Source organism: Platalea leucorodia (genome assembly GCF_965183815.1).
Source record: "Platalea leucorodia genome assembly, chromosome: 5".
NCBI classification, from domain to species: domain Eukaryota; kingdom Metazoa; phylum Chordata; class Aves; order Pelecaniformes; family Threskiornithidae; genus Platalea; species Platalea leucorodia.
In genome coordinates this window covers 54233529-54246514 of record NC_138827.1, presented here as the reverse complement: position 1 = coordinate 54246514, position 12986 = coordinate 54233529, and the positions used below count along the sequence as shown (strand labels likewise).

Sequence of the window (12986 nt, the reverse complement as noted above, 5' to 3'; positions counted from 1 at the left end):
TCCAATCTGCTTTACTCACATGATATTGAGAATGAATACACCACTTTTTTGTACTAGGTATATGGAAAGGTTTCCATTTAATTCCAGGATCTTAACTCGACAGGAAAGTTTTTAAAGGAATTGTAAAATTTAATGAACCTACATGAATTTTCAGAAGAAAGGAATTTTCCAGTCTCACTTAAACTCCTTTCAAGTGACTTAAGCAAAATAAATCAAGTCAGAAGGTAAAGCATTGTTGCAGGAACTTTGCCAATATATATAAGAATTGGAATCACATTGGTATTTATACACAAGATTCCTTCTTAAGCTCAGAAGAGTTAATATTACATACCTGAAAATTTGGTAAAATGACATTGTAACATAGATATGATAGCAGGGGGAAAAAAAAACCCTGTTATTCCCAAATTACTTTAAAAAAAACCCAACCAAAATTAGGTAACAGTTTTAGCTCACGTGACACATTTTTGGGGGCTCCTAGTCATTGCTACCTCATCTCCAACTCATGACCATCAACCTGACATGCTTCTTCCTGAGCAGCAACCACAGCAACCAGCAGGGCAGAGATGGCAACACACCCATCCAGCCCTCCTGATCAGTTCTGTGCTTACTGCTCATGCTTGGGAAGAGTTAGCAGGTCCAAGCCTTCAGTAGCTTAGCTCACTCTTATACTCTAGCCTCATGAGAGAAGATTCTCTATAATTTGTTCAGTTTCCTATTAAAAACATTATTTCTCAGTGAAAGTAAGCTATAATAGAAGACACAGGTGCAAAGAACACACAATTCTACCTAGGTCAATCTGCAAGCACTACTAAAGCTTACAAACCATCTCTCCACATTATAAACCAATACAAGATACCTGTTCAAGATTGCTCTAACCTATTTCTGCATTGAATGAGAGGTGATTTAAGTTTCTTACAATTATAATGATAAAATTACCAATTGAGAGCATACATGATCCCAGCAATACCAAAGCACTTTGACTTTTGACAGCAACCACAAGAAGGAAAATGCATCTTGAAAGAAGATTACTGGCAATGACGCTGTTCTAGCAGCTCTTACCAAAAGATATAAAACAATGCCTAACAGCAGTCACACTGATTATAAAATGCACCTGGAGCCCAGTTATCATCTTGCCATTGGTTACTTCCTTGGGGTGCTCAGGTTTTATATGTTGTTTTTTATATGTTCATGACTACAGGCACATGAACAAATTGTTTCTGAGGTGAAACCAGCATAAAGAATTCCTCTCTCTTCCTTCCTTGCAACTGCTCATTCTCCTTCCTTCCCCTGCTTATCTGTTTCTGGGGTCATGCCACAAGCCAGATCATTAGAATCATAGAATCATTAAAAGAATCTGGACTGAAAACAACCCATCAAAGAAGGGGAAAATGTCTTAAACCACAGTCGCCAAAACTCCATAGCACATAACTTCAGCAAAAGTAGTTAAGACAGGTTCTTCCAGCTTTGAAACTTTTTTTGGTGTTTGTTGTGTTTTGTTTTGTTTTTTTTTCCCTAATTACATCTCTAAGTCTATTACATCATATTAATACCCTTTATAACAAATCTCACTTTCATACAGCATAGTTCACTTCAAGCCACTGCAGGACCATGTTACTTCTACAAACTTGGGAGGCAAGTGGGAAGGCTCTCCAGTGGGAAGTTTATCAGCATGCAACCATTTATTTCAAAACAAAAATCTAATCAAAACCAATACTTCTATGAGCCCCAGATATGCTTTCTGGCAGATAGGAGAGCTGAGCCATGGACATTGTTCCAAAAGCTCACTGTCTTTCAAAGGTAAATTATACATTGTAGCCTACCACTGGAAACACAAGCAACTGTTATTTAATGATGCATGGGAGTCTAGTGTACTTTAAGAGAATAAAGAACACTTTCAAATTAGAAAAGGAATTTTCAGTAAAAAAACCAAAGTGAATCCAGTTCTTCTCTGCTCCTTTCCCCTGTCAATGGCAAAAAAGTAATTTCAATTAACCATAAAGTCAATTCAGACAACACTCTGCCACAAAAATACCGACACCAATTCAAATAGCATTGGGAAAAGAAGAGCCTGCCTTGCAATCCAACTTCTCACAGGTCCGTTGCTCAAACAACCAGTATACTTGCAACTGTGATGCTACTCTGGTTATTCTAAGGAAAGTTGCTGGCCTTTGGACAGAAGAAACGTATCTGGCATGCAAACACTGGTTTCAACTTCTGCTTGAGCCACCTTTCTTCAAATCACAGACTGTCAGCATCTCTTGGGCATGTTCTGCAGAGACCAGGCATCAACTGTTTTTGGGTGTGGAAGGGAATCAACTCTTTAGCTTTTGATTTCTTTCTTGAGACAATCCGGCATAGTGCTCACTGCACGTGACCCGGCTGGTTTTCGTCAAGGTGAGAATACACCTTACGAGAACTGGGAGCTAAGCCTCCTTGATAAAATCCACTAAGTAGTTCATGAGTACACAATCGAACCAGGTCAGAAGTCTAATCTGAAGGGCACATATTAAGCTGTCCCACTGAGTCCGTTAGCAATGGAAAACATGGGTCCAAGAGGTTAGCTTCCACACTGCTCTGTCAACGTTAAGTGTGATTGAACTACCACTACATGATCCAGATGTCTGCATCAAAACAGAAATAAGTTGGTACACATTTATAAGATGACACAGTTCAGAAATTGTAAATCACAATGATTTGATTGATTTCCAGAGTTGCATACTGAGTGTGATTCCTTGTGGCGTTTCCCAGTACAGGTGGGAAAGTTTGTTAATAAAATTACTTGTTAACAGAGAGAGATGACATGTCTGAGACAGAGCACTTCACATACAGCTACCAGTGCACAATAAAAAAAAAAAAAAAAATAGCATTGACATAACAGAAGACCACCAACATTGGTATCATTAGATTCTTTAAGAAATCTCAGCACTGAGAATTAGTTATGTTCTCTTTCCTCCATCTCTACTCTCCTCCCTCTGCTCCCATCTTTGACTCATTTTACAAATACGAATGTTCATTCAAAAACTATCCAAATCCACGAGACCAATTTAAGGTTTGAGTTAGCATATAAATGTGAATGTAACGCAGTTAATCTTATTTCTTTAAAGCAGTAACACACATTGAAAACCAAAAAAACCCCAAAAAAACCCACAAACCTATTTTTAACATCGCTTTATTTTTAGAAGGCTTCAAAATGTCAGCTTCGAAGACAAAAACCTCTCAGTCTTGGATTTTTAGATCAATTTAAGCCAGCTGAGTTTAAATTAAGGGAATTTTCAACTGGATGGTTGAGTACACGCTAAGTTTTATGGTCCCTTCTGGAACTAGGTAATTTGCAGACAATGAAAACAAATTCTGGCAATGTAAAAATATTGGAACATTTACCAAGATTCAACCTGAGTCCAGAACAGAGATTTAGCTCAAACTTTTCCTTTTAAAATCTTTACCAAGTTGGTTTTGTTCTTAATGAAAGAAGTCTTCTACTGTGCAAGAGCATTCTAGACTCCTTTACTCATCTGCTATAGTTTGATAATTTATCTAATGGAATAGATGTAAAAGACCAGTATTGCCATACTTTCATCTCAGCTGTATAACATGAATATCAATGAATATTAAGGATACTAGGTTTCCATCTGTGTATCTTACAGAATGAGAACTTTTATCTGCTCTTGAAGCACATCATAAAGTTCTTCTGGTTCTGATTATCTTTTAGTATTAATGACACACACTTAATTCTGTTATCTTTCCAGGCACATGAAGTAGAAGGTGACAGGGACTAGTCAGCATGAATTTTTCCAAAGGAGGTAGTGGTTAGTGGATTGAACTCTTCCACCCAGTATATCTTTAATGGGAGTTTGGTCTTTCTTCTTTCATTCCAACAGCTAGGTAGTCAGATGAGGATATGAATACAAATCACTGCCAGGATTCTAAAAGAAGTACTCCTACTTCTGTAGGTCCTACCATTTGTTACATTGAAAAAAAATCTATGAAACAAAAAAAAGTAGGGCTACAAAAATGTCTAATACTTCTGAAGAGCAAGCATACACATTTTATATTTTGACCTATTGTGAATACAAAGTAAAGTGGAGTTGGCTGAAGATCTTCACGGAAGTCCAACCAACACTAAACATTAGGCATGGGCTCTCAAGCACACGTTATGCTAACTATGTCTGACCTTAGGCATATGTAAATGTATTCTCTTATATAAATACATATTGATCTAGTTACATGAAGTATGATTTTTACATTGACTAAGTTGACAAGGTTTGTGTCCTCATTCTTGTATTTTTAACTTGTGCAATTACTTTGCAAAACTGCCAAGCCGTCACATTAGCCACACCACCTTAATCTCTTTACGCTCCTTAACCAAAAGGGGAACAACACCACAATTCTGTCTCACAGGAATGTTATGCGAACAGATATAGCAATGAAGTACTTAGATACTACAGCAACTGCTGTAAACCTTAGGTAAAATTCCAGTTTATTAACTGTATGCAGGCTGGCTGATGATCCTGAGGCTACTTGGGAGTTCTCTTATAGCAGAAATTGCCCTTAAAATAAAATGTATCATCCCAGGGAAGAATTATGTTGTGCAACTGCCATTTCAGAAAAAAGAAAGCAAGAACACCTTTGTTTTTAACCCAAGTATATATCAGAAATAGAAGCTACTGAGAGCGAGTAAGGGTCTTAAATTCAGAGTGGGACCCAACTTCAGTTTTTGAGAGTTTTTCAAGTTCAAAAATGAAACTGGAAGGCAACAGAATGACCCAGCTGTTTAAGTCTGGCAGTAACTTGCTTGTATAGTTAAGTTTTTCCCCAAAGTTCAATAGGCAATTCTGGGAGATCCATTTCCCAACCCTGTCCTTCCAAAGAGGTTTGCAATACTGTGCAATGGTTTGGAAGTAGATTTTTTTTTTTTTTTTTTTCCCCATTGGGACCCTTACAAAAAGCCCTCAAAACAACAGCAGCTTTTGTTGTTCTGCCAAAATGTGACTTAATGAATATTATTAGAGGGAGAAGGGCAAATACAGAAATAATTTATAACGCTTCTCCAGAGAATTTGCTCTTGCAACCTGCCCTGCTGTCAGGTCATTTCTTGGAATGTATACTGAAACCTGGAAAAATCTATGGAGCATGGTCTCTATTCCCATTTGTTTATTCTGAGTCTCAAGAATATTTCTCAGTCAAAGCAACAGGATTTGAAGTTAACTGTTTCATTGCTTAAGTACAAGTAAGTTCATACTTCCATCCAAAGAGAAAAATATTCTAAAAATGCTTTTAAATGCACATCTAAAAATATGACTGAGCCAGTGCACGTGAAAATTCTACTATGAAAATAAATCATAAATTTTATATGTAACTATAAGTACATGTATAAAAAACACACAGCTGAAAAGTTTATTAGTGTTGAATCTCAAGCTCTTCAAAGTTAGGAAACACATGAACTAAGCCTGCCTGCTTTCAACTGTCTTTAAAACACCCTTTTGCAGTTTCTTTATGACAGTCCTTACGGACATGATCACAGACTACTTTTTCCAGAGAATCCAAGTTCCATATAAAACAAAGAAAGGACAGCTGTAACTATTTTTTTTCCCCCTTCCTTGTTTGGCATTCACTGGACAATGCATACCTTCAGAGTAGAAGCATACTTCCCAAGGCAGCATTCAGCTGCCCCTGCCATGAGACCATTTCTTCTTTTTCTATGAAAATGGATACTGACTGTTTGGGATGGAGGGAGAAGAGAAGGCAAGAAACAGGGCTGTGCAAGTAACCTTAATTCTAAGCTGTAATTTTGAGCTTTTGACTTTGTCACCTTCATATTATTCTTGTAAAGCAGTGGAGAGACCTTTTACAAAATTTAAAATTGCTTCCTCATATAGCACCATCCAAACATATGCTTGGTTCATACACACTGCAGACTTTTAACACAAACCTGAGCTGTGTAGGTGTAACTCCTAGGTTGCCAGCCTCTGTAAGGACCAACAGCCAGGAGAAATAGGATGCTTTTCCAGTGGGTTTTAGAGACTTCTGTTCACAGCAAAGCATTCATGAGTGTGAAGAATACTGAACTCCATTCCAGATCCACATGATCTTACAGACATTAACCTTCTGCACCTTCCCCACATGAATGACCCTTCTTGCACCATTCCTTTTAAAATACTCTGTTACCAGTCTTGTCCTATTTCTGTCTTCAGTCCCCTCCCAATCTCCTCTCATTCACATCATTGCTTTTATTCACAGGCTTCTCACCCAAATTCCAAACTCTTTGTTTTTTTCCATCTAGTCTCATCCACCTTTCAAGTTACTTAACACCACCCGCTTTTCCCACCAAAGTCAACACCATGTCTCCGGTCTCCTTCACAGTCATTCTCATTTCTCCTCCCATCAATGGTCTGTATATGGAACTCTATATGGAACATCCATTTCTACTTATTTTAAAAATCAGTAAGAAAGCTGTATTTTTAAGCAGCCTAGGGAAAATTTTCCCTTCTTACAGGAAGGTTAGAATTAGAAAAATCAAGTAAGTATTTCAATACTAAAAGAAATGGAAAACTACTACTCACTAGCTCAGTTCTTGTGAACTTCCAGCTTTAGCCATAGCAATCAGTCCAATTCATCAGACACAGTAATGACTCATTTTTACCACAAACAATCAAAATGACCTGGAGGCGTGATCTGAACCACCAATGACTAATCAATCTCCACCATTTTTAAGCTGTACCAAATTCATACTCTGCTGATCATCACTGTTCATCTTAATACCAGTTCTGGCATCAGTACAAGCCTTTGGGCACCAGAATAATTTATAGGAATTTCCTTACAGTACTCCATTAAGAGGTGAGTAAGTGTGGTGTAACATAACTTCAGTTCAAGTCTAAATTAGTAGCTTCTGGAAAGATATGAATAAAATTGGATACAGTTATGAAAATACAGAATCTGTACTTAACAGAAGAATTTAACCCACGTTTGATGAGTATGCTCAATGCATTTTAATTTCGAGCAATTATTGCAAATTAAGCCCTGAGCCTACAAAAGCAGCCACAGAACCTCACTGCAGCCAAGGAAATCTCACCCTAAAGAAACATCTTTCAAGATCAGGACTTAAATGGTTTGATAAAACAAGCATAATAACCTTTCCAAAACATTGGAGACAAAATGAGAATGCTACCATTCTTTCGGACAGAAGGACATTCACTTTAGAACTGACTCAGTAGGATAAAAATCTTAAAACTAGAGACCAGTCTGAAAAATTTCAAACTGAAGACTACTTAATTAATTTGTAGTTACGTACAGTAGTATTCACAAGTTGTTAAGAGAAGTAGAACTTCAAAACCAAAATTTGAATAGTAATCCTTTCCTTTTTAAGGACTCTGATCATGAAATACTTTTCCTCCCTTACAGACCTGTAATCAGATAATTCAAATTTTACCAAATATGATGAAAACATATTTGGTGTCTTACTATTATAAACCTGTCATGGTTTTTGAGTACCGAGTTACCTCTGGAGATGATGGTACACCTGATACCCCAAATTAAGGAAAAAGCTAGAAGAATTTTAGAGACTAAAAACAAAACTTGTGCTTTGGACTTTAAAACTACTCTTATTAATCTAATGCACAGAAACTATGGCAAATTTGTCAAAATATGACCTTCCTCTCATTCTGTTAGAAGAGCTTCATTCAGCAAATAAGTGGAGATACTTATATTTTTCACGCTTTCCGGACTGAATGCAACACAACTTTGCCAATTGACACTAATTTTGACCAAGTTAATTGTAGTATTTGAGATCATAACTTCTTTTTCAGAAGTGAAAAAAGGCAATAAGTTTTCTTAGTCTTCTCGATAACACAAGCATTGGATAAGCATCAAGTATTGTTTTGTTGTGTTTCCTTGTAGCTAGCTTATAATATTGCTTCATTCTCCACTTAACACACAAAGGGCAAGGATGACAGTAATGGTTTGAAACTTTATACGCTAAAAATAGCTTTGTTTGGGTTTTGGGGGGATAGAACAATCAAAAATGTTTTGACAAAACAAGACATTGGCTTGGCAGAATATTCACAGTCAGTGACTTCGTAGCTCTTTCCTAATTTACAATTCAGCATTAGCTGTCTCTAGGCCCAAAATAGTGAGTATGTTTTAGCATTTATAAACTTCATTCTTTACACACCATTGACTACTCAGATAGAAAGGAGGACAAGTTTTATTTCTGTTGAATCTTGCCTGAAGGATATAGCATAAACAGCTGATGCAGACTACTACTACATCTCCTGTTCATTTGCATCCACCCATTGGTGGATATGCTCCTTGAAAACAGGATTTCTGATCCAGAACTGAAGTCTGCAGTGAAGATTTTATCTGGGATGACAGTATTTTGGTAAACTCATTTTCACAGTACGTTAGCCCAGACACAGCTTTATGTAAGGTCAATGATCACTAAAATTATTTCGAAGTCTTTTGGTTTTAATACAAATTGTTCAGCAGTTATTGTGGAAGACTTCTGAAAGTGATGTAGAGGACTATTTTTTTTTTTTTCACCTAGACGATCTCTTACAGCCTATGGCCACTGAAAGGAGATGCAATTACATAAAGCAGCGTACTCTTCCCTCCCCCCCAAAAAAAACCCTGGCTAGAATAGCACCTACTGATATCATCACTTTTTGATATCAGTCTCTGGCTCTTGTGCAGGCCATGGGCCATCTAGCTCACAGATGAGAAGCCCATTATTTGCTCAAAGGAAATGCCAAGACGAAGCAGGAAGGAGGCAAAAGTGGCTACTGAAACCCCGTGCTTAAAACCTTACTCAAAATCAAAGACAGACTAGCCATTCAAGCAGAAGCTGGTATTCCTAGAAATGGGAAAGTGCCAAGAAGTTCAGAAAGCAGAGGCAGACAGCCGACAGAATAGTGCATGCCAGCTCCACTTAAGAACACAGTGTTGCCTGACAGCTACGAGTTGCTCTTTCTGCTCACTTCTACCTCCCAAAACCAGAAAAAAACAAAACAATCAAACAAAAACTTTATCCTAAAACTTCAGTCCTGGCAAAGACCATTTCCCATTGGCGGTATCATGATTCCTTCTGTATAATGGGATTTCACTGAGTCTCACAGAGAGAAGTTTTACCCTTCATACACAAATAATTGCAAAATGCAAGTCAGGAACTGCACGGTCCCAACAGCTAATTTCTTTTCCTCTGACTTTTAACCTATCTAACTTTTGAAGGATAAATCCTCTGCGAAGTTCCTCCTTTTGATCACATCATTGCCAATACCTTACAACATCCCTGATAAGAACTTCAATTTTTCTAGGCAACAACAGTAGAAAAACTACAATGTATGTCCAACACTTGTCATTGTCCAAATTCTAGGAAAGAAAGAAAAAGGAACAAACTGAAATAAATTTTTGTTAAAAAACCTCATCTAGTTATCGCCTATACCAGGAAGTGAAAGGAAAATGTTTACAACATTTATAAACAATTCCAGCTCCCCAGATAACTAACATGTGATTTCATCTCTCTCCAAATTATTTTCTCATGTACTATTGAAATTTCATTTCTGCCTAAGACTCACTGGAGTTTTCAAAGAAAATAGTCATTCAAGGCTGTGGGTCAGCAATCACAATTACTGGCAAGTCAGCAGAGCTGTCAAAAGTATTGAAACAATAACCTCAATTAAAAACTTATCACAGTTACTTTGTGAACAATGGAAACCTGCTAGCTCAGGCCTATTTGTCCATAATGTGAGGAACATTTTTGTCCAGGCTTATTAGCAATCCTTTGCTTACTAACAAAATGCTCATTTAAAGCTGATACTGCACTCTCATTCAGAGTAGTAAAGCCAGTGGGCTACTCGAGCACAGAACGGCTCCTTAGTTTAAAGGCTCTCCTCCTGGAAGCCTTCTGGCACAGGTAGAGGGAAGCTGGTGAGGTTCTGTTTAGATATGGCAGTTCACACTTCCCCAACATAAATAAAAGTTGCAGAATTGCATCCTGATACAGCAGATAGAAAAAGAAGGAAGGGAAAGGTGGAACAGACCCCACATACCAACAGCAGAACATAATCCTCCCTAACCCACAATCAGGTCATTTAAAGATTTAGAGTATAAGTCCCTGCCTTGTTGTTTCCCCTATATATTGCAGAATTCGAGCAAAGTTACCTCATTAACTTGTTTCTTGTCCAAGTGAAAAACTTGACCAGAACTCGTTGAGGCAATTTCTTCATAGACCTTGTAACCAATATGATCCCTGTCATCACAGTCTCCAGTCAGTACAAACACTACCTGTATTTTAAAAAAAAAAAAAAAAAAAAAAATCATTTGGCACATGGTGCAAACTTTAGGAAAACATTGCAAAGACAGCATTAAGGCATGACAACAAAAGAAATGCATCACGTGGCATGGGTTCATATTACTTTGCACGAAGGGCAGCCATATTGCACTCATTACTGATGGAAAAAGTAAATGAAGAAGAAAAGGAACAGAAAAGAATCACTTTAGAAGTGATACTCATCTATCAGCACTTCTACTTCACAGAATACTGATTTCAGAACAATATAAAAACATCTACATAACTGGTAAGCTGACCAAGAACACATATACTGGCAGAAAGTTCACTTGCAGTATTTAATTCAAAACATCGAAGAATCTTACCCTTCAATATTGAGAAAACAGGGCATCAAATACATAAACCAGCTCAGAATGTAAATCCCCTCTGTACCTGTGATTGTTTCTGTTGAATGAGTTGAAGTACTTCATGGGTAAGTCTATAATCTTTGGATCGTGCATCAGTAAATACATAGATGAAAGAACCAGGAAGAGAAATCTCTAAAGCGATCTTTATTGCCCCAATGCTCATCTCTGGACAGTCTCCACCACCCTGTTCACAATTAGAAGAAAAACAAAGCATTTTTCTAAGGAAAAAGAACATATCAAATAACATTCTTTTGGGACATTCAAGACAGATACTTTCTCAGCTTCTAATATATTATTCACTTTTTTTTAGCCTAAGCATTGTATGGTTTCTGCAGAGTGCTGTCACAGAATCACACTCACAAGCAGTAACTGTAACAATTCCTTAGGGAAAATGAAGCCAAAGGAAGGGCTGTGGTTAGTCCAAAAACTGTTGGTGTCATGGTCACTCTTATCTTTTCTGGGAGCACCATGTTGTGTTTAGCTCCAGCTCTTGTGACAGCTCCATTTCCTATACTCACACGCTCCCTTACTGGCTGACAATTTAATTGCTCTGGTAGTATCCAGCAGTCATGGGAGGTCATGCTCATAGACGCAGATGGGAAATGATCTCAGCCAAGCAGTGCTGACCTCCAGGAGGACCTCCAGATACCAGAACAGCAAGAACTTGACCTAGACTTCACACCGCGGGGCAGCCAGTGCAGGGAGCTCAGCAGAGGGGGCACAGGTGATGTGCTCCCAGTGACCTGTGCTGCTAAGTAGACAGCTGTGTAGCTGGAGATTTTTCAGACCATGTGTTTAATCAAAATGCTTCCAACTATGACTTTATTAACTTTATATGAAAGGATGAGCTTCTCTTCCTAAATTAAGAATTAGAGGAAATACTGTTTAAATAAAAGTTCACTTTAACTTAGATAAAAATTAACTTGGCATATTGAAGACAGAACTTTCCAAAGAGCTGAATACAAACTGTAAAACCTGTCTCTGTAAACAGCAACAGTTCTCTGCACTTTCAAGATTAAATATAAAACTTATTTCTTTTATTTCTACAATCAACATGCCTTCACACATATTCATATACAAATCTCCACATGCTGGGAAGGAAGAAGAAAAAAAAAGATAATGCAATTGTTGCATCTATTTTTAATTCTTGAGATGCCATCAGAAATTATGTTTTGAGGTTAAACATTCACACAGACACATAAACCAGAAAAACCCTTGTCTCCCCCAGTCCCCCAGTCCTTAAGAATTCCATCTGTCCTCAATGAAATGTTCATGTCAGTATCAATTTTTAATCTATCAGTATCTTTAATCCCATTTCAAAGGAAGAATATCAATAAACTTCCCATCTATGTTAAAGAATAGGTACTTTGCCATTTTTCTGTCTGTAAGTCAGTCCTTTGTAAATGTAGTCTTTCTTTTATGGGAAAAGCAAGTGGTAGACTCCAAACTGCCTGAAATTCAAGAGAGACTTCTCCAAAAACTTTTTCAATACACTTAAGCATTGCCCAGATCAAGTTCTGATCTGTCCTATGGGACAGATCAGTATATACAAGTTATTTCTTTCCTGGTCTTGCAAAATGAATGTCACCTTCAGCAAAAGACTCTTCCACATAAAGCTTTAATTTGTAGGCCAAGACAAAACAATAGGTAATTTCTACAGGCACCTACTTAGAATAAGGAAATCTCTATTCCCACTTCAAGTCTGCTAGATTATTGTCTCATGTAATATTCTATATAGCAGCATCAATTTTCTACATATAATAGGAAAACCACTGCTGAGCTTAATGGTTATTCTGAGAACAAGCATGAATTTATTTATTTTCATAATGTAGAAGAGGAGTACTCTCAAAAGGCAGTTAGGTAGAACTACAAAACAAAAAAGTATTAGCTTTATTAATAAAGAAAAAAAAGAAAATTTTACTTTAAATGTTTCCTGTCTTTCTCTCCAAATTGCAATTAAGTATGGTTACAATTACCTTGGGAAGTGTTCTGGAAAGACAGCGATGAGTAAGGCTCAGCAAGTCTTATTTTCCATTCAGTTTGGACAGGCATACAGAAATTTAGGTTGTTGGCTCAGCTCATCTGTACTATTCACATTTCTTATGTCTAAAATTAGTATCTATATAACTATTTACTTAAGTGGTATTGTATCCACTTACAAAAGCATAAATTTAGTATCTGATTTTTTCAAAAGTGTTATCAACAACTCTTACAGAAGACTATTTTCATTAAGTTGTCATTTTTACACTGAGAAATACTCAAATAAGGCCTTTTCATAACTTGATGCAAGTGTATCGGCA

At 37.2% G+C, this 12986-nt stretch overlaps 1 protein-coding gene across 1 annotated transcript in view; it reads right to left on the bottom strand.

Moving 5' to 3' along the window:
* The window catches only part of HMCN1 (hemicentin 1), a gene marked incomplete at its 5' end in the record, with an annotated part of 207571 nt that overhangs the window by 158741 nt on the left and 35844 nt on the right, over window positions 1-12986 (bottom strand). The window contains 2 exons of the mRNA XM_082311735.1: window positions 10153-10275; window positions 10712-10870. Coding sequence (XP_082167861.1) covers window positions 10153-10275; window positions 10712-10870 — 282 coding nt within the window. The remainder of the gene's footprint in view (window positions 1-10152; window positions 10276-10711; window positions 10871-12986) is intronic.